The sequence below is a fragment of the Drosophila novamexicana genome, unplaced genomic scaffold, assembly GCF_003285875.2.
Source record: "Drosophila novamexicana strain 15010-1031.04,08,12 unplaced genomic scaffold, DnovRS2.1 tig00000960-arrow-arrow-pilon, whole genome shotgun sequence".
In the NCBI taxonomy this organism is placed as follows: domain Eukaryota; kingdom Metazoa; phylum Arthropoda; class Insecta; order Diptera; family Drosophilidae; genus Drosophila; species Drosophila novamexicana.
This window is the reverse complement of record NW_020824833.1, coordinates 1,606,237-1,628,805: the sequence shown is the minus strand read 5'-3', so window position 1 is coordinate 1,628,805 and position 22,569 is coordinate 1,606,237. Positions and strand designations below refer to the sequence as shown.

Below are 22,569 nucleotides of genomic sequence, written 5' to 3'. Positions count from 1 at the left end.
CAAATCAAGTTCCAACTCATTTACGTTTTAGCCACAATTGAGCGTACAAAGTGCGGATATGGATGGAGCCTGAGCTGTGCACGCCTGACTTGCGCTCCCCAATAACGATGACTTTCAGTTTTTCGGGCGATATATCAAATAATAAGGTAGATAGGTGTATGTGGATGGGGTGTGGGGTGTGGGGTGTGGGGTGCGGGGTGTGGGGTGTGTATGTTTGCATTGAATCTGGGCGAAGAACTGTAATGTCATGCATTAAAGCGGCAGGGAAACGGCTTTAATATATGGAATTAACTTATGGGAAACGGTGCAGCAATTAAAGCCATGCTATGCGACATCTCAATTTCCTGCGTTCTGCGTTCTGCGTTCTCTTTTTTGTTGTTGATGATTGCTTTGGCCCAAAGTTCTGGCCCTGTAAAGCAGCTGCACGCCATCTGTTTACAGTTAGAACAGATCACGGAAAAGTAAAGCGCCAGCAGGGATGGGGGGCGCGGGACGGGCAGCGGCGGGGAGTGTGTGGGGTAGGGTAGGGTTCGTAAAAGGGGTTGCCGGTCTGTTATACGACTCCAAAGCCGATCGGCCAGGTGAGAAGCGGCCGCGCTAGCCCAGCCGATCGTCGCTTGAATCGTTGGCACGTTAAATCGTTGCGGCGCCGCGGCTGCGGAATTAAATAATTTTCCGTAAGCGCGCTTTGCGAAGCTCAGTTCAATTGCGGCAAGCGTTGTCAACGGACGTCTTTTCACAAGCATAGCACAGCTTTTCAACGGCAAGTTACACGACGCAAGCGCAACAGGTCGACGCACAACAACAACAACAAGTAGAAGAAGAAGTAGAAGTAGTAGTAGAAGTAGAAGAAGACGAACAATAAGCAGTCAGTGATTCGATGCAAATGATGATGCAGCGCTGCAAAGTGAACGAAGAACAAGAAAATGGCAACAACTAACAGTTAAAAAGCCCATTGTGCGTGTGTGTGTAAGTGAAGCAACATCAACAACAACAACAGCGTACATCACAACAAAACGCAACGTATTGAAAGTAAAACTTGGCGTCGCTCTCTCACGCCCAAAAGCGAAAACCAATAACCGAAATACCATTAAAAAAAAAACAAGCAAACCAAAAAGAAATAAGAAAAAAAAGAGTCAAGCGAAAAACAAGCCCAAGTCGTGTCTTAGTTTTTATATTTTTTGTTTTTGTTTCATTTGCTTGTGTGTGTGCCTCTGTGCGTGTGCGTGTGCGTGTGCACAGCGACGAGAGACGAGAAATCATTTTGGATCATGTGCAGCGGGGGTTAGTAAGTCAATTCAATTGCATCTAATACCAGTTTAACTTCCTTTAACTAACACAAAGTGTGGCAATAACTCTACCAAAATAAAAATAAGAAATGAGCAACAACTAAACGAAGTTGTGAAGGAACGCGAAGAAGTGAACGAAGATGTAGAGAAGGGCGCAGCCGTAAACGAAGCTTTGATTAAAAGCTTCAGGGCTCTCGCCCGTCCGTCCATGCGTCCTCAAGTCGACAGCTGTTTTTAATCGCTATCGCTTTCAGCTTACTTTTTCCTTTCTTTTGCCGTTGCTGTTGTTGCTATTGCTATTGCTTTTGCTATTGTTGTTGTTGTTTCTTTCTTGACACGTTGCACTGTTGTTGTTGTTGTTGTTGTTGTTGTTGTTGTTGTTGTTGCTGTTACTGTTATTGTTCGGCAATTGTTCGGCTGGCTTATTGTTTCATCCGTGAAGGGCCGCGCTCAGAGTTGGCAACAAAAGAGTTGCTTTACTTAACGACAACATCTGAACGTTAAATATAATAGCACTTGGTCCACTAACAAATCAGTTTAGTTGCACCGATTGAAAGCTATTCGATATTCCAAGAACTTGATATCCAAATTAGCACAGTTACAATTTGACTTTCGTCAGAGAATATTTGATTTTTTTTTTCTATTGATTTCAAATGATCTAAGTCTACGATTTCTATGATATGTTTATTTAATGACATTGCATTTGTTTACACAACAAATTTGTAAGCCAAAGAAACAAGCAATTTTATAAATATTTCTATAATTGTCAGACGACTGCATGCATAAATATTTATGTGAATATCACACTCAATATCCGTAATAAAATCTGTGTATATATTTGTTTCGAATTCCGCAAGTGCTAGTGTTTTTAATCATTCTACTTTGAAGGTGACTAGTCGAGGCCTTAGACTCCTGATTTCCATAAAAAAACGCCATACATTGTGCATGGTGTATATGCATATATGCGTAATTCGTTCAAAACTATTCGATACGGTAACTAAATCTTCTCTAAACGTATCTCAATCATTCAAGCTGCTGACTGAATAAGAAAGCCCAGTATAATATTGTAAATGTTAATTTACCGAATATTTACACAATCTGGAAGTGCTCTTTCCTCTGGTCTTTAACTATCTTTAACCGGTTTCAGCTGGGACTGTAACTTCATCATAATATTTGAACATTTTCTGCTTCACACACACACATATTTTGCCGGTTACTTGACTTGTTTTGAGCTATTTTCAAAAACCAGACCCTAAGTGGCTTCAAGCTTCTCCACTTTGAAGAAACCAACTTGCTTAATTTGAGTCATTCCAGCCGTATTTCAGATCATAAATTAATTGCTAAGTTATTTGTTTCGTTTAATGAATATTTATCTGCAGCATCGGAAAATTGTGGTTCGAGCATATATCAATGGTAATATATTATTGGAAAAGCTAAAAATAATAAGTTCGGCAGTAAAGACACCCATTTAAGTATTGTAGCATAGATGCCTATATGTTTTTGGTTTTGGATATTCGCGAGTATCACTCATATATTGCCATTAAGTACTTTGAGTATGCTATGCCTTTTCCCAGTGTCAGCTTATTTTCATTCGCGGATTCTCTGTTTCTTTATTATATGGCATGCATACGCTCTTTTATTCTTGCGCAATCTTTGAACCATTTATTTTCAAAATTCAATAACTCCGCGAGGGCATCATAGCTTCGGTGTGCGACTGTTGTTTATTGACTTTCTTATCTTTGGCACACTTTAGCTACTCTCTGCAGATTGCCCTGTTAGTTGGCCCTTGAGGCAACTGATAGCATGCAGTAGCCCCCCCCTTGGTATACGACAGATACTCGTTTACATATGGAGGTAGCCGGGCTTAATTGCATTGAGACTGTTGCACGTTGACCTTGCAAGTTGCTGAGCAGGTTAAAAGCAAAAAAAAAAAAAAGAGTAAAATACAAGCAAGACTGCGTTAGTCGGGCGTACCCGACTATGAAATACCCAGAACTCAGCGCCAAGCTGTCGGTACAAACGTATAAAAACAAATATACCCAAACGCAGCGAATTTGCTTCTTCTTATTGCCCTACACTATGGGAAACGCGTGCTTGAATAACTTCGGTGCATATAATCCGATCTATCTAACTAACGGGTTATTTTTTCCTTTTTGACAGAAATACATAAACTGAAATTATTTTAGATATTATACTATATCCTAGATAACAAGTTTGATGGAGTTATGATAGAAAAAACATGTACCTAAATCGATTTTTTGATGATTATGAAAATGGGTAGAGACATGGAAATATATAAATATATGATATACTCTACGTAAGGTATAGAAAATATTTCAAATTTCAAGACTTTAGCTTTTGACGGAAAAACAAACGGACTTTAGCTAAATGGACTCAGCTCGTCCTGATCTAGAATGTATACAGCTCATGTGAAGAAATGCCGCCTTCAGCCTGTTACGCTCATTGGAACAGAACCAATATACCCATCTGCAATGAGCCCAGAGTAGATTAAAAATGAAAATTAAATGCTAGGCAGCATTTCCTATGCACTCAGCCAACAGCTTATAAATAAATACATATGCGATATACTTAAGCGCAAAAGATTTATAATATTTTAGCCATTATAGGTATTTATAGCCAACAATGCGTCTCGGATCGATGAGGCCACGGTTATTGCCGAATCATGCTGATGATGGGGCTACAACTTGGCTGCAAGATCGCAAAATAAATGCCAGAACCAGAATCAGAGATTGTTGAAATATCAAAATTAGTTCGTAGATCAGTCCGACAACAGTCGTTGTCCGGGAGTTCAGAGTATTATGTATGCTTATATCGAGAGCAACAGCCATGTAAATTTAAGTGGGGATAATAATCAAAATAAAAACGCATTATAATAATAATAAAGCTGGGCGGGTGTTGGGGTTGGCGGGTTCGGCTTGCAAATTGACAATGAATACACGAAGCAAACGAGTTTTCTATTTATTAAGTTTTATTTATTTTTGATATTCATTTATCGCAGAAACTACGACCATGTTTCCTCTCGTCTCTGTTGCCTCTGTCTCGACTTAAATGTGTGATTTTTTTTTTTTTTTTTTTTTTTTTTTTTTAGTAACTGGTCTTGAAGACTCATGGCCAAGGTCGAGTACTTAATACACAGATCTATATACCATAAGTTGTGCTAAAAGTGCCTCCCCGACAAATGATATATTTTTGCTGTTTTTTTCTTTTCCAGTTTTTTTTTCCCATTTAAATATTGGTTGTTTTTATTTTTATGACACTTAGTTTTTAAACATGCTGTCGCATAGTTATTGCTACTTACAACTGTAGCTGGGCTTTTTGTGTGCGTATGAGTTGTTGCTCTTAGCCTGAGTTGTTGTTCCTATGCCGAAGCATGTGGGCGGCATGTTGCAATAGTATGTTTAAGCCGTCAGCTTCAAGGTGTTCAGCCTGTTCTTATCATAATTAGTGCAGCTGTCAGCCATTTGGGGCAATTATCACATTTGGCGGCCGTTGTTGAGCATCTCTCAGAGATATGTCACACTGTGAGGCCTTCTGACTTTTTTATGTGTTTCAGAAATTATTGCTCCCAAACAATTATATTATTAGTGTTGCATTCATAATTTGCATGACCAATTACTCAGCTTCACATCAAAGTTCTAGTTCGTTGACATTCAGTCAAAGTTAATGTGCAGTTAAATTGCACTTTGCTTTCTCATCCTTCATTTAATGCCAGCACGAGTCAAGAAATGTAAAAGCTTGACTTTTAACTGCCAACATTCATGTCAAATATTTACTATGTGAATAGGCGGCGTTAAATTTGACGACATGTTAAAGTGACTGCTAACTTTACCAGCCGGAGGAGTGGATCTTAAATTCGTTAGGGAAAAGTTTTCGAGAAATTGTCAATCTGTGGCAAGATGAAATACCTTGCTTCCATATGTTGCAACACATCGGAAAAAAACAATAAGTTGACTTTTTTTTCCTTTGCTGAGCCGATATATTTCTAGAAGTCCGATGCTAAGCTGATTTTGGTCAAACTGGAAATAATGTGAACCTAATATACACTGAGTTTGGTTAAGATATTTTTACAGAAACAAAATCTCACAGTTGAAGACTTAACGTCAAAACACCTTGTACAATATGAAGTTTTTTATACAACTTCTTAAACATGTGATATAGTTCTAATGTGTACTTTAGAAAAACTATCTTTGCAACTGAGAGACTAGTTTTTACAGAAACAGATAGACCTATAGACAACTCTGGTATTCGTTCCGATTAAGAAGTTGTCTTTTACAGTTCGTGGCTAAAAATCCCATTTCGTTTGGATTTCTAATACTATTCGAGTTCCAAAGGAAACCCCTTTTGGAAGCTATAAACAATTCGCTTTCAAATATTCAGATGGATACTTTTAGGAAAGCCAATCAAATATTCTACAAATATATTTACCTATTTCGTACTTTTCGAGTATTTAACAACTGGAACGTGTTTTCTAAAAGATTTCTTTACAAAATTTGGAGTTATTTACTTAAAATTGTTTCAGATTTTCTCATGCCTTCTCATACAATAGGGCATATTAACATAGCAAAAAAGGAAGACTTCTTTGAACTTTATTATTTTTCAAGATATAAAGAAACTTGAAAATTGAGCGAGAGAGAGAGAGAGAGAGAGAGAGAGAGCGAGTTGATGCTCCGCACAAACGAGCAAAATCTTATCGGCATCTGAATACTTTATCATTTAGCTATATGGGCATAATTGGAATTATAATTGCCATCGGCTAAATGCTAATCGTCACGTAATGGCGTCTTTCAACCCGCCTCTAAGATGGTGTCATGAATTCATTGTTCTTCGATGACACAAGCGTGCACCCACTGTAATTAGACAAGACTACATTAATTTCGGCCATTGTTCTTCTATAGTTTAAGACTTTGAGAGCATAGTGTAGACCTGTTAATTGGTTCTCATTCATTTGGCGTAGGGTATATTGAATAATTGTATTTGATTTCGCATCCATTGTAGTTCTTCTTCAAACGAAATAGCTTGGCTTTGAAATTGTATTATGCAAGTGTGTGTTTTATATAATTCCCTTACAATTGTGGAAGAAGTGTCAGCAATTACGGGACTCCAGATAAACATTTAGCTAAGTTAATGCTTCTCTAACGCTTTCTAACACTTTCGATTGATGTGATGGCTGCGCCTGACAAGAGCCTCGAGACAACGAAGCTTTTAAGCTGTCTAAAAATTAATTTGAATTAATTAAAATTGCCAACTGCTGAAAATCGTGAAGAACCCTAATCGTCAGTCAGGTGTGCGAACAGGTTTGACAGACAGACGGAGTCGGCATGTCATACATGCTTCGGGTACTTTTTCTGTTTTTTATTTCGTTTTTTTTTTTTGTTGTTATCTTTGTTTTATGGCAAATTTCACGTTTGACAACATGTCAAAGTTAAGCGTTTTTTTTTTCAGTGTATCCAGCTTGTTATTCTCCATATGCAAGCGGCTAACTCTGCTGATCATTGGAAATGATCAGAGACGCACAGAATGAAAAAACAACTTTGCATTACTTCAAGTGTGATGCGGTTAGTCAAGTGTAAAACTGTGGAAATTCTAAGCTTATATGGCAACTGTTTCGAGTGGACTGTATTTGATTATTCCAGTCAGTTAGTGTTGGCTTAACGCTTCATAGAAGAAATAATCATGTACACACATTTATTTACCCAGGCGCGGTATTTTTCATGTGCATTAGTTTAAATTAGAAGATCTAATTAGCGACTGCTTAACCTATCCAGTGTATATACGATAGAATTGAAATATCCATAACTTTTTCTCTGTTCTCTGTTTTCTTCGATTTGGTTGTTGAATCGAATCAAAATTCGTGAATTGGTATTAAAATGCCATAACGCATAGAATGGGACATCTTCGACAGCTTAAAGTGTATATACTCCTGATCCGTATAGACAGCCGAGCTTATATGTCGGTCTGTCTGTCTGTCTGTCTCCTTTTATGCAAATTAGTCGGGACGGGTCCGTGTTTTCTTGGCAGCCAGTGAATATACATGTATCGGAAACGGCCGAATTGGACCACAGAGCTAACATTCATTCACCCCTTAGGGATATGTTTCGTTTATTTTGTAGACTAGTGTGGCCTGGTTGAGCATACCAAGAACTGAACTGGCTGCCCGGACCTAGCGCAAGGTTCGAGCCGGCAACTCTACGACTCGCTGTCTGGGCCCTACGTGCCTGGACTGGCTAATTGCAAGTGCGATCTTTCGCACAGATATAACCAATGTTTGTGTATGGGGATTTCGAGTCGCGTTTCTTCCGCATGCAAAGTGAATCGTCTGCGTGCTGTCGGCTGAGGCAAGTTGGGGCTGGGGTGGGCGCGGGCGCGGGCGCGGGCGGACCATGCAAGCAAATAATAATCTCACATATGTGTTAATTATAACTTGCTATTGTCTTATATTTCCATTGTTATTGTTGGCGCTGTTTTTCTTTTGAATTTGGTTGTGATGTATTGGCAAAATCATGTACTCTTTACTTAGCTTGTCGATTCGGTATACACTGAGAGCCCAAAAAAGTGTGAACGTGTTTTTAAAGCGAGCTGTTTTCACAAGGAACGTGACAACCAAAGCGTAGCTATGCAAATTTACAAATATTTTGCCAGCTACAACAATTCCATTGCAAATTTCAATTCATTTTTAAATTGATTAAATTCTTCAGTGTTATATAAAAAATACGATGCGGTTAAATAAAAAGCCAACTAGCATTTCACTGTAATTGCTGATCACCAAGATCATGAAATATATTTTTAAATAGTAAATGAAAGTGTAGTTTTCCAGCATCTTCAAAGTTAATCCAGACATTTATACTCTTGTCAATCAAGTCGCGAAAATCTATATCATTCACAGGCGTGAAACCTCTGAAAATCTATATTGGAGATGAGATGAGATACCAACATTTATTACCCAAGGGTGGAAATCCTTTTTGAAGCGAACCAGCTCGAACAGTTAACCTATTTGTTTTTAATTTGAACCGAACCTGAAACCAGAACATTTGCACAGTACAAGGTTGAACCAAAGATTAAAGCCAAGTTTTTTTTTCGATCAAATTTTAACCAACTTATGTATACATATATAAAACGGGCAATTATAAATTAAAGATTGCATAGTTTCAAGTTGAACCCATAAAAAGAACCTATTTGCTGGGATTGGAAACCAGGTTCAAGAACTGAACCTCAAGGCAGACAGTTACTTGGAACCGTAAGTCGAACCAAGGATCATTATATTTGGAGCTTGCAGACCTGATACTATCGACAAAGTCGAGATTTCCTGAGACTTTCAAAATAGCTAGGCACCTAATAATCTAGAAGACTCTTCTTCAGCGCTATTAAATAGCGAAAACAGAGTATAGTGTAGCCGGCTACACCCGATTCGAGTTTCTACTTCTATCAACATTTAAAAATGTTAAATTTTTAAAACAAACGTCCAAGTTTTGTCTGCAAATTGTGGTTTGAAACTTTTTGAAACAATATTTTGAAAGCGTTATTTTCTAAGTTTAGCTCTTTAGTGTTAAAACTTGTATACGAAATGTACATAAAATATATAATGTGTAATCGGAGCGATTAGCACTTGAATCTCGGCCGGACTTCAACGCTTATACTGATAGAGAAAATATATAGAAGTCATAAGTAAATTGGGCTTTCAATTATATCTCAAACTTAAGACCCAGTCAAAAAGAAGTCTAGGTTGTTAGATCTAATTTACTTAACAAAGTAATAGTTATAAGATTAATGTATTACTAATTCGTCAATAAGGATCATTATGTTTGCACGTACAGATCGATGTATATCTATCTTTATCAGTTCATAGTTCCCCACTTGAAATACTGCTTAAATTAAGAAAAATAGTGCCTGCGACATACCTTACCACACCACGTGTGAGTATAATCGGCAAATAAACAATATGTATTGCACATTTAAATACACAGATATTAGCAGCCTAATCTATTTTATAGAGCCCGTAATATTGTAGACTAGAGAATTATTTGTTGTATTTTTGTGAATTCGCCTTGGAATTATCAGTGCCGATTCTCGCTTCAGCCAATTCCCAACTGATTGTGGGGCCGGGTTGCACAATAAATCAGTGAATGACATAGTTCTTAAGAAAAAATTTGTTATTTTATTGAACTCGTGCGTATTTGTGTGTTGGGCTAATGCTCAGCATTTGAATGATCGCAACTAGGTCGATCGCTTGATCGCTACATCATTAATAGATCAATAAAATGCATAATAATAGTGTCATAATGTCATTAGCTGCTCACGCGTTTGAATGAGAGCAACAGCTTGATTTCTATATATATACAGATACTTACACACGCACACCCAATGCACTGAGTGTGCAATAAGTGTGCGAATAACTGGTTCAGAGATTGCGAACAAGTCGTCGAGAAGAGATTTAACATCAGATGGATGCAATTTCGTAATCCATTCAAGTTGGAAAATTGTGAAAACGACCACAGAAAATAGTTGCCGTTTATAATATGTGCAATACGTCTTAGCTCTTTGCTGGCGTACACAAGACCCAATCCTCTATTAGGAAAACAAAAAATGAAAAAACGAATATGATTACACTCTATTGATCGAGTTATAAATGCAACTGACTGACGAGGAGTGGCTTGACACTCTTGTGTTAGCATATAAATGCTGAATAGTCTTAGTCAAAGAGATCCTACTTTGTCTTTAAACTGTTTTCAAAGTTATTGCTTAGAACTGAGCACGAAATATTTTTAAATTAGCTTAAATCCAAAAGATCACATTTCTTATACATCCATTAACCAGATATTCGGATGGATAATAGGAGTGTGAATCGGGTTAAAAGAGTTTTGTTTGAATTGATGGAACAGGCGGTTGAAAGCATCTTTGAGCCCATAAATTATTCTTGCTTAAAAACAGGAACTGAGCCGAACTAGCGATGCAAACTGTCTGTGTGTACGCCAGATATTTTAAATATATATTCTATATAATATTGATTAGAACCGATTTTAATACACGGCTTATTTCAAGCACCACTTATAGTATATACAGACCCCTCAAGTCTTCCAAGCTCACTTAGAGCCCTGCGCCTTGATATAAAGCCCGACAAATTTGAATAGTACATTGAAATATAAACGCCCAAGTTAATCAAGAATACGTTTCCCATACTAGAATAATAAGTAGAGCCTATGGGTGTGGGCTTAGGAGGAGTAGAGGATATCTCCTAATCGTGTATTCCCGACTAGAGCACTCTAACTTGCCGTTGTTGCTGGGCGCCTGTGGAAATTTGTACGCTAATGTATGTATGAATTCTTATTTGAGACTCAGATAAGTCTGGATTTGATTGATAGTTAGGGTGTTGCCTTTATTAGCGTTTTGAGCAAACACAACAGTAGATGAGCAATCAGTTAACCAGTTCTCTAGCCTGCAATTAAAAGGTCAATAGCTATGCATAAAACACTATAGATCGAATGCCACATTGCGAGACTATGATAACTACCGAGAATAAGTCAAGGAAATAGCATTGACACAGAAACTTAATGCACGAGTACAAGATTTCACAGACGAAAGACGAAAATGTATTTCTTTTGTTTGGATTTGCGAGAATATTGCATATTATTGCAGCCAACTTCAGTCCAGACAGACGAGTCACAGCAAGACCAAGACAAACTCCAAGATTTATCCATGATTTGGCTCATAAATTTGGCTGTTACATCAATGAAGGCGTAGAACGCTTGAGTGAGCCTTGGACCCGGCGTTCAGCGGCTGCCAAACCCCCTTTTAGGATGGCAAATTAATTGAAACTTCTAAAAATAAACAGAATAAAAAAACCCAGCCATTTGAGAGACAAAAAGTTGCAAGCCAAGCTTTGCATGCAAATATAACGAGAAACCCTAACTGGTTTTTGGGTTTTGGATTTTCGTTCCCATCGAAACCTACGAGAGCCTCCAATTTGAACAGTTTCGTGTTGTTCAGGAATTACTTAATTCCGATTCAGAGTTGCTCAACTGCAAACGTCTGTGAACTTTAGCATTTAAATTCTAGCCGTATAATATATTGACTTCGAATACCCTGCAGAGGTTGAACCTAGAATACCCTGCAAATGGGAAGCGTATTGCAGTGGCTTGATAAGTCGTACACTTCTTTATCCAATAATCGTATCCAATAGTTAAATGCCAAACTAATTATACAACAAAAGAATTTATTTATTTTTATATGATTAATTGAGGAATTTAACGATTTTTATGGAAGTTTTTGATTACCCTGTGCGAAGTGTCCCATATTTTAGAAACCAGAATTTGGTTTGTCATCGATTTTAGAAAACTTAATGGAGCAATTCAATATTTCTACCAAAAATATTGAAAGCAAATATTTTCATATACAAGAGAGAGCCGGCCAAGATTGGAATCTACCAAACATGGTTAGACAAATGCAATTGTTGATATGGTTTGATGCAACTGGTTCGGTTAAGGGTTCAGTTCATTTTAATAAGATGAACGGAAATTCCATGCTTAGCCGAGCCGGTTTGCAGCCTTGTTGGCTGACAATCTATTCGAAAGTGATTAAAACCGGAATTACTTTGTATATCTGTAAATCACATAGCCGTCACACTAAGGAATGATATATGGATTGGGTATACAAATGTTTTTCTATGCTCAAGCAATACATTAACTAAATTGTTGCCTTAGGATCTTAAAAATGTTCTTAACACAAGCGATCGTTAAAATATTGCCTTTGATAATCCCAAGATTAAGTTTAGTAAATTTCAATGGTCTTTTTTACCATTGATAATCCAAAGATTTTTGTTTTATCTCCACTTCACCTGCCTGCTTCTAAGTGTAGTAAATGGAGATGTAGTAAATAGGAGATCATATAGATTTGCGGCGGTAGCGATTGATTAGCTGGCTACCCCTTGCGTTGTTCTATAATTGCGTGTGTAATCTTTGGTGACTCAATTGTTGCGACAATCGCGTAAAAGTGCCACGTTAATTATTTAAATTAAATAATAACAACCCGTGCAATAGATGTAATTGCAACTGCAACTAAATGCCAGGAGCGGTCCAGCAAACTGTCGGGTGTCTTTAAAGCGCGTTGCGTCCATCAAACGTGGAAGCATTTTAAATTCAAGGTGAACTGCAAGTTGGCCAAAGGCGGAACTAGCGGATATGAATTAATGATACAATCAAACATATGGCTAATTAGGCATTACGAGAAAGTTAACGCGTCTGTCTCAAGTTGACAGATGCCAGACAATGTGGAAAGTCGCACACTTGCCGCAGGCGCTGATAAAGCATCCACAAATGTCGCGTAAACCAAATCTAAATCCCGCCCAATTATCGCAAACAATTGGGAATCCATTAGCACCCGCTTCTGGCCATAGCTACAGGGGCGCTGTTGTTACCCAAACCGGCCCAAGACGACTTGATAGTGTTTTGTTGGGTCTGGGAGCAAAACGAGAAGTGATAATGTTTCGCACTTTATTCAACATACAATTAGTTCGTTTGTTCGCATCGGCTCATTCTCAAATGTTTAAGAAAATGTAGGCGGGGGAAAACGGTGCACCAGCAATTGCTCACTTTTATATTTAATTATTTAATTTGTTATTTCCACAAAAAAAGTAATTAACAATAATATTCAATGAAATACAACAAATATATGTAAAGTGAATGCGAGCCAACCGTTTAAGAATTATTCTTTGTTTGGCAACCGCCTAATCTTCCATTGAGCGTCGGCAGATTAGCCAAGACAACAAGTTTGGCGTTCGAGCCCCCAAGAACACGGAGCATAGATTATTTGTATACCCTTGCAGAGGGTATTATAATTTTGTCTCGACATGTGTAACGCATAGCCCATAATGTATATAAATTCTTGATCAGCATCAACAGTTTTTCAGTTTTAAATTGAAACTTTTAAGTACAAAACGTTCCACGGGCAAGGCCGGGCAATATCCGCTAGTATTTAAATAGAGGAACACTTATTTGAGCAATGGGAGCAGTAATGAGTTTTTTGCAGCGTTTACTGAGTTTGTTAATTATGCCACAACAGGGATAATAGGGCAATGGAATGTGTTAGACCGCCCAATGGGAAGAACCAGTGTAAGATCTCAATGCATGCGACGGTTCACGAGTTCACAATTTCATTTATAATCTATTGGTAGTTTATATAGGAGTATGATGAACAATACAAACAATTTCACTTGCATTTTCAACATTATTCATTTGAGCCCGGCGACGGCGTGTAATTTATTCTATATATGTAAATATATAACACAGCAAAAGCCCAAATTTCCGGCCCTTTGTTTGTAGATTTATTATTACTTTATTAAATTATGAATTGATTGCTTGGGGGTTGAACTGCGGAGCACGCACAAAGACTTGTCGCAAAAATCTACTAAGGCGTGTATTTTCTTGATCAGTATTGACAGCCGAGTCCACATAGCCATATCCGTTAGTCCGACAACTATTTTTGAAACTATCGTCAATAAACTTTGCATCAGCAGTGGCACATGCTTGGCATTTAAGACTTTTAACTGCTCCCTTTATATTTTTTCCAATTCATATTGACATTGATTTTCAATTAGTCTTGACCAGCCTCAGTAACTAGCAGCTCTACAAGTCTCCTAGGTCACTATCAACTCCGTATAAAAGGGTACTTCTATCAGCCAGGAGTAAAGCTTTTGTAAAACATTCAAGTCGTAAGTCTACAATAATTTTCTGCAGATCAGTTTGAAGTGACCGTATGAGTAAGTCTGGCGGGAACAGGGACATTTATTGAAAATATAAAGGAATCTCTAGCACTACAAAGTCTGTAAAGGCGCAACTACACTCAAGTTGACCCAACTCGGGTAGAGGGCAAGCTGTCCTTTGGTACTTTGTGTTCGTATAAAGTTAAAGTAAAACTGCATTTCGACATTGCTTTCTTCTTGTCAAATAGCTAACATATAGATAGATTGACAAACAGTTTATGTCTAAAAGTTCAATTTTGAATGCATACTCGTGCAGAAGCGATTGGTTGAGGACTTCCAAAGAAAACAATGAATATGTATATATGAAAACAAAAAAAAATTTGATTAATTATAGTATTGACACTCGTGAATTTTCCATTTTTTGTTTTTTGTTTATGCTTATCACTTTCCTCTTTGTGAATAACAACAAATTAAGCGAACCAATATAAATTGAAAATTGCGGCTGGACTTGCACCGGCGACTTCTTGCATGTTAGTTCGACGCTCAGACACCTAAGCCTCGCAGACTCACGACGCCACGTTTGCTTATCACACTTATTCGGTTATGTTGTTGTTGGTGTTGATGTTTTTCATACATACTTTGATTACAATTGCCCCCCATTTGGAGGTGCAAGTATTGAAAAGCTTGTCTTAGTGCTTCAGTAAACATCAATCAGCCAGGCAGTCAGGATAAGCTCTTATAAATATGTAGATTTTCCCTAACCTAAATTAACAGGACCAATCTTTTCACTTGCAGAAAAATTACAGCATTAAAATGTGTCAATGATCTTTAAGATTGTGAAGTCAACAGAGAGTAACTGTCGAAACCCCCAACTGCAGACCGTGGAATTGGAGTAAGCTGCAAGTGGATACGATCGCAATGTCCTTCAGGACGAGCGAGGTTAGAGCCCTGCTGCGCAAGGACGTGCTTGTGCGCTGGCGCCAGAAGGGCTTGACGTTGACGCTGTTCCTCTGGCCATTGGTGACCTTCATACTGCTTTATCTCATACGGCTCAAATATGGCTCGGAACAGGTGGATGCTTGCCAGTTTCCTACACGCCTGCTGCCCACCAAGAATCAGGTAGTGCCCAGTGCATTCTCCTATATTTGCAGCATAGAGAACAAGTGCTTGAAAACCGATCCATATGAGGAGTACTCCAAATGGCAGGGAGCACCGTAAGTCTTGGGTCTTGGCTGGTCTTGTGAACCATTTTTGATGATCCTCTGTTTGCAGCTTGCATTCCGTGATTGACATTGTTAATGCATTCGTCACCGATGATCGTCTGTACAATGCGCTTATTGAGCTACCGGAGAAGGCGAACTTTGTGAATGCGGTGACTACGCTGGTCACCAGTAATCACCTGGATCTTATTCGAAGTGAGTTGTTTGCGGATATCCTAGCGAAATTGTATATCCTAATCGAGCCTTTGCAGGCAACATAAGTGAAATTATTTCACTGGTGCCCGAAATTGAGCGCCTGATGAATTACAGCTTTGATATCACGAAACTCTTTTCAAGTAAGTTGGCAGCCCCGCAGCTAGCTCTTATGCTATTTGTACTCAGAGCAAGAACTTTGATCTCTTTCCTAGACCGGGAGACATTCGTTAAGCTGGGCGTTCTGCTATGTGGTCATCCGTTTCCCAGCACGGAGAGCATACCTCTGGTCAACGACATACTATACTCCGAAGACTTCAGCGAGGTCAACGACAATGAGCTTAAGGCCATGCCAAGTATGTCCCATTCACCTCCGCTTTCAGCTCTCATTCAAACCACCCTTTCTCTCTTCCTCTCGCTCACTCTCATAGCCAAGTATTGTAAGCGTTTGTATTTAGATGTTACTTCGACGAACCAGGGCAAGCTCACCTGGAACTTCATAAAGCCGATTATACAGGGTAAAATTCTATATACGCCAGCCAATGCGGATACAGAGAGCATTGTCAAGTTTGTAAGCACTCCAACCAAGCTTGTTAACAGATCTTTGGCATCTACGCTAACTCTTTACTTTTGTAGACTAATGCCACATTCGAAGAACTTGGTCGACTGAAGAATGTTTTTAGCGCCGCTGCCGCCATACTCAACAAGCTGCATACGAACGCCACCTTCCAGGAGGCCTTTGACAATCTGCTGAAGCTGGCGCGTTCTCCGCTGGTCAAGAGCCTGTTGGGCAATGACTTTGACATTGGGGAGATCGAGCGTGTCATGAATTATGTGCGCAACAATGAACTTATCTACGAGATACTGGCGACCGTCAGCGAACTGCTAGAGTGCCTTTCGGTGGACCGCTTTGAGCCGGTGTCCGATGTAGACCAGCTGCGGCGGCGCGCATACGAGCTAAATCAGCAGCGTATTTTTCTGGCCGCTCTTAACTTCGAGAACGTGGGGGGTGAGCACATAACGTACAGACTGCACATGGACACGGACAATACGCAGCCCACGTTCGAGAACAAGAATCGTTTTTGGTTTCCGGGACCGGCCGCCAGCATGCTGGTGGATCTCAAGTACCACAGGGGTTTCGTGCAGCTTAAGCAGATAGTTGACCTGGGCATTATCAAACATAAACGCCAAGAGTTGGGTCCCGTCGAGGAGCCCGTATCAGATCGGCCCACACGCCCCGTCATTAGCTTGCAACGCGTGGATGATGACGAAGACCTCTTCAATGATGAGGATGACTTGGACCCCAACATGGCTAGCTCCGACAAGCCGGAAGATTCGCACACGACAATCTTTCCGCAGACACCAGAAGTAGAGACAACCACCGTTGGAGAGCAACAGCAGGATACTACCACGGAACAGAAGACTACGCAAGAGGGAGATAGAGCCACATTATCCACTAATAACCCAGATTTTGTGTTCCTAAGCAATGGCGATGTAAAGGAACGCAGCGAGCGCGTGCGACGCCAGCAACTGTCCGACCTAACTAGCTCAAGTGACCAACAGGAGGAGGAGTTAAATGGGCCAGCGGTCAATGGACATCGCGTCAAGCGTCAGGGCCTCTTGGATCTGCTCAGCAGCTTCGGTAGCGACATAGAATCGAAGGATATAAAATTCGCCGTGGACGATATGCAATTCTATACCAAACAATTTCCCTATCCGGCCTATGTCAGTGATGAGTAAGTGATCCATTATGCAAGAGGCTTACCCACCTATTTGCCTAATTGCCTAATCCTTCCAGCTTTAAGCGTGGCATCTACTTGGCCCAAGCCGTCCAAGTATCCTTCTGTTTGGGTCTGGTTGTAGCCGTGGCCATATGCGTTCGGGAGCGTATCTGGATGCGTGAGAGCCGTAACAGCATGGTGGGTAACAGCAAGAGGCATCCTAAGGATGCCATATAATTCTGATGATGACTTTACGGATCTTTCAGCTAATGCGCTCCATGGGCCTGCACGCACACTCAGAACTGGTCGCCTGGATTCTAATTAGTTTCGTGGAGCTGTGCGTCATCTTTGTGCTGATCAGCATTGTCCTCTATGCCGGTGGCATTCTGGTCTACACCAACTGGTTCTTCATGATGTTTTATTGTCTCGTATTTGGCGCGTGTCTGATCTCATTCTGGTGTGTACCCCAAAAAAACAAATTGACTGTGGCATTTGACTAAATGACAACTCCTTGATATCTGCAGCTACATGTGTTCCAACTTCTTTATATCTGCCAACATTGGTGCCGTCGCCGCGGCGCTGATTTTCTTTATAACCCTCTGTCCATTTATCATTGTGCTTCTTTTCGATGCGAAGCTAAATTTGCTGGAAAACTTTCTGGTGAATCTATCCTTCACGACAGCCTTCGCCAAGGGCTGGAGTGAACTGATGCGCATGGAGCTGCAAGAGCAAGGTTTGGGCGTAGGTCATCTGCTTCAGCTGGGACCCATGGGTAGCGACTGTGCGCTGGCATTCCTCATGTTCATTCTAGATCTTCTGCTGTATGCGGCCATTGGCTATGGCTATCAGCGCTATAAGAAAAGTGAGTCCAGCTTTCGATCTTTCAAGTGGATAAATCCAATCTGGCTTCCTTTTAGATAACTATAGCTTCGTGCGGGTAGCTCGCGCTCAGCTGGACGCCAAGTTGGGCGCCTCACTCAGCAGCGTGACCAAGATGTACGGCAACAAGTATGCCATATCGAACCTCAGCCTGGACTTTGCCCGTAACCAAGTGACCTGCCTGCTAGGACGCAATGGCGCCGGAAAGAGCACGCTCATCAAGCTGCTCACGGGCCAGACGGTGCAGACGACGGGCCAGGTGCTGCTAGCCGGCGAGCACAATGTGGGCGTTTGCTGGCAGGATAATATACTTATACCCAAGCTGACGGCACGCGAGCATTTGGAGCTGTACGCACAGCTCAAGCTGGATGCGACGGACAGCGAGCATGCGAATGCTGAGCAGGAGGTGTGTCGTACTTTGGAGAGCCTCAACTTTGGCAAGCACGAGAATTACTTTGCCTATCAGCTCTCCGGCGGCTATAAGCGGCGTCTGTGCGTGGCCATTGCGTTCATTGCCTCGCCCAGTGTGGTCATCCTGGACGAGCCCTGCAATGGGGTGGATGCCAAGGCGCGCAAGGACATCTGGCAGCTGATTGAGCAGCTGCGACAAGGACGCGCTGTCATCTTTGCCACACATTTCCTGGATGAGGCCAAATACCTTAGTGATGCGCTCTACACCATGCGCAATGTGAGTCGTCCTTTTAATTCCACATTATCCTTGGCTCATCGTATCCCGTGTCTTCTTCCAGGGCCGTATTGTTGCCCAGCACAGTCGGGACTCGCTGCAACGTCTCTGCACCTCCGACTACAGCGTGGAGATGCGCTGCCTAGATCGAAATGCATCGGCCGCCATTGTGCAGCTGGCTCAGCAGCTGCTAAGCCAAAGCCATGTGTTGCCAGGACGAGAGCCACAGCAACTGATCATCAGTGCCAGCTATGCGCAGAATCTAACGCCGGCTGCTGTGCAGCTTCTGGAGCAGTTGCAGGCGCAGGAGGCAGCGGGTATCATTACCGATCTGAGGGTCAACAGCAGCGGCAGCCTGGAGCAGGAGTTCGAGCAATTAAATCGCAGAGACGAGTCGCTTAGTCAGCAGTTGACGGCGACCACCTCAAGCATTGTCACCGGAGCCGCCGATGTTACGGAGCTGCCGCCTGGCTGCTGGACACAATTCCTCCTGCTGCTGAGCAAACGGCGGCGTCATTTGATGCGCAACTACCGCCTGCTGCTCTACGTGCTGCTGCTGCCAGCAATCTTTGAGCTGTGCGCCATGTGGTTTGTCAGTTATCGTCTGGAAGATGACTTTGACACGGTTCTGCCCCTGACTCGCAATCTCTATCCGCACACTGCGCAGGTCTTGAGTCGGGAGCGATTGACACGCTTTACAGAACCTCTCTACGACAATCTAAAGGAGGGCTGCGACACGGACTTCGAGTGCAGCGAGTTCAGCAATTCCCGGCAAGCATTCCACTGGGTGCTGACTAGCCTGGACGAGTACCGTGGCCGCCGCTATGGGGGCTATGGTCTTAATGGCACCGGTGCCACCGTCTGGTACAACAACAAGGGCTACCACGCCATGGTGTCCTGGTTGAATGACCTGAACACTCAGCTGCTGCGCACGTCCCTGAACAGGACGAACTACGCTATACGCGTTCTGAATGAGCCCTGGAAACTGGGCTATGCTGAGCTCAGCACCAGCTCGGTGCTGCGCCAGGCTGGTGACTCCTGCATGGTCTTCATACTGCTGATCGCATTTGGACTGGTGGTCGCCGCCGGCTCCGTTTATCTGGTCAACGAGCGAGTTAACGGCGAGAAGCTGCAGCAACGTCTGAGCGGCGTCAGCGCTACCACTTATTGGTTGGTGGCCTTCCTTTGGGACTACCTGATCATGGTGCTGGCTCTGGTCGTTTGCCTAGCCATTGTGCTCATCTTCAACATGCCCGTTTTCGTCGATCGTCAGCAACTGGGGGGCATTGTGGTCCTATCCCTGATGTTCAGGTATGATTCCATACTGTCAAGGGACTGTTCACTTATCCGTGACAATTATTATTTTTTACTTTAACTACGATTCCCCTTTTATTTCAACTTTCATTTTCACTTCTAAAATCAATTTTTCTCTTCCACTGCAAATCCTCTTTTATTCCACTTCGATTTCACCTATTATTTATTTGTTCTACAGCTTTGCATGCGTGCCGGCCGTGCACGTTGCGGAAAAGATCTTCAGCGACTCAAGCATAGCCATTGTGTCCATCTTTTGCGCCAGCATCATAATTCCGCTGATCACCATGGGCATCGTGCTAATCCTGGGAGTTGTGGGCGACAGTGCCATCTGGGACGTCTGGCGGCATGGCCTGAACAATGCCTTCCTCGTCTTTCCCCAGCACGCACTGGGCGACGGCCTGCTGGAGCTGTGCAAGAACTACATGGCCGCTGTGGTCTTCAAGCGCTATGACATTGACTCCTACAAGCAGCCGCTGGCCAGTGATCTTCTGCAGCGTCACTTCATAGCTTTGGCCGTTGTGGGCATTATCTGTCTGCTGCTGAACCTGCTAATTGAGTGCCATTTGCTGAGTCGTATGTGGCAGCAGGTGACTAGCCTCTTGGACTGCCAGTACCGACGCGAACTACGCAAGCTGGGGCAGCTGAAGCTAGTCAACATTCAGAGCATCTTCAAGAGCTGCGTTAGTGCTGGCGAGGCACTGCGGGTCGAAAATCTATGGCTCGCCTACCGACGTGGACGCTATGCGGTGCGCCAGGTCCACTTTGGCGTACAGCGCGGCGAGTGCTTCGGACTTCTTGGAAAGAACGGAGCCGGCAAGTCGACCATTTTCAAAATACTCACACGTCAGCTACTGCCAAATGTGGGGCACATCTATTTGGAGCATGTAAGTTAGATGATTTTTTTTCCACAGACTGGTCTGTCGGTATAAGCGCACACCTTTTTCTAAGCTCTAAAAGCTAGGTATCCCATTCTTGGGATGGCCTCTACAAAGGGGATATTTCTCAACCAATCCATTCAATGATCCGGTCAATGTTATATAGTCGTGATCAGGGCGACAGGCTTTGTCAGTCTAGCCATTAACTTTAATTATTTATCATTAACTTTTGAATATGTTCTTTTAAATTTTGCCTTGATTAATAATATGCTTCATTCTGTCTCGATCACACAGCCCGGCATTTCGTATTGCCCGCAGACCAATCCACTGGATCCACTGCTGACGGTGAAGGAGTGCATCCTGCTTTATGGCCAGCTGCGTGGCATCAAACAGCTGGATCGCCTGCTGGAGCGCATACTGGACACTTACGAGCTGCGCAGCTATCGGGACGTGCAGGTGAAGAAGCTTAGTGGCGGCAATCGGCGCAAGCTAACGGTTGCTATCAGCTGCTGCGGATACACGCCGATTGTATTGATGGATGAGCCGACGAGCGATATGGATCCGGTGACTCGCTCCTTTGTCTATCTCACCATTGAGCAGCTGCTGTCGGCGCGTCGGGCCGTGCTGCTAACATCGCACTCCATTTCGGAGATTGAGCACCTGTGTCAGCGCGTCGCTGTGCTCAAGGACGGCCAAATCGTGGCCAACAATAGTCCGGCAGAGCTGAAGGCCCAGCATGGTGGCTACTATGCCATCAACTGCTTCTGTGCGCCCATTCAACAGGCAGCGCTGGCCAAGATGCTAATCCAGCGTCTGCCCGGCGCGTCCGAGCTGCAGCATTATGCGCATAGTCTGCGTTTTCTGGTCAAGGTGCGCCAGGCCAGCAGCTCGGAAGCGATTGCCAAGCAGCCGACGCTTGCCGAGCTCTTTGAGGCGGTGCGTATAATGTCCGCCAGTCTGGAGCTGCCGGCGCACTTTGCGATCAGCCGTTGCCGTTTCGAGGCGGTCTTTGAGCGCATCCTGGACAACTGCGAGGCAACCTCAAATGGCGGATCCGATCTGCCCACCAAGTCAGCGGCGGTCAGCGGTACGCTTGCAACGGGCTATGTGCATTGTGGCTACGAGGAGACCACGACCTAAAACTAGACCACAACGTAAATCTTTTTTTTTTTTTTAATATAATTATTAATATAACATATTTTATTGTAGAATTGTATGTTTATGTTTTATGTTTATGCTTCTATTTTTACTCTATAGACAATTTATTTGTGATAAGTTAGGACGCTCCGTTCCAGTGATAAGTTTACGGTAAATGATTTGTTCGATAGGCTTGCAGGTTTATTTGGGTTCGGGTTCGGGCTTCCCAGTCAGGGTGTCTTTAAGGTTAGGACAATCTAGAGCTTTAATCAATGTGTGTAAATGATTTCGCAGTTAGGCTAGGTACTTATCTAATCTCAAGTACAAACATTTTAATCAAGCGCCGGCGAGTGCAATGCAAGCGTCTTAGTCCCCGATTTCAGCTTTTTATATATTTGAATGTTACACGATAATGCTTGATATAACATATGTTTGTATTTATTAAACCTGAATTATGTATAACAATTATGTATAACAGTAATCTGTAAACCAATAAACTGACCAATCTATGTGTATTTACAAACTTGAAGAGGGCATTTTTATAA

General features: G+C 42.1%; 1 protein-coding gene across 2 annotated transcripts; it reads left to right on the top strand.

The window, feature by feature from the left end:
- Positions 1–751: 751 nt before the first annotated feature.
- LOC115765254 (ATP-binding cassette sub-family A member 12) lies at positions 752–22,538 on the top strand. 2 transcript variants are annotated; one of them, XM_030708732.1, is made up of 14 exons: positions 752–1,284; positions 14,797–15,215; positions 15,274–15,416; positions 15,473–15,556; positions 15,629–15,769; positions 15,845–15,984; positions 16,050–17,149; positions 17,212–17,332; positions 17,401–17,591; positions 17,659–17,996; positions 18,052–18,701; positions 18,763–20,009; positions 20,191–20,896; positions 21,182–22,538. In XM_030708732.1, exons 2-14 carry the CDS (start codon positions 14,920–14,922, stop codon positions 22,025–22,027), a joined length of 6,003 nt encoding a protein of 2,000 aa, XP_030564592.1. In that variant the 5' UTR covers positions 752–1,284; positions 14,797–14,919; the 3' UTR covers positions 22,028–22,538. The 2 variants fall into 2 exon arrangements, with proteins under 2 accessions (XP_030564592.1, XP_030564591.1); XM_030708731.1 differs by having other exon boundaries at positions 15,629–15,984.
- The last annotated feature ends 31 nt before the right edge of the window (positions 22,539–22,569 follow it).

Bases quoted from the DNA above. Each gene is read 5' to 3' on its own strand.
- LOC115765254 (XM_030708731.1), top strand. From the start codon at position 14,920: ATGTCCTTCAGGACGAGCGAGGTTAGAGCCCTGCTGCGCAAGGACGTG. The intron at 17,997-18,051 runs GTGAGTCCAGCT...GCTTCCTTTTAG, and splicing joins CTATCAGCGCTATAAGAAAA to ATAACTATAGCTTCGTGCGG. The intron at 20,010-20,190 runs GTATGATTCCAT...TTTGTTCTACAG, and splicing joins GTCCTATCCCTGATGTTCAG to CTTTGCATGCGTGCCGGCCG.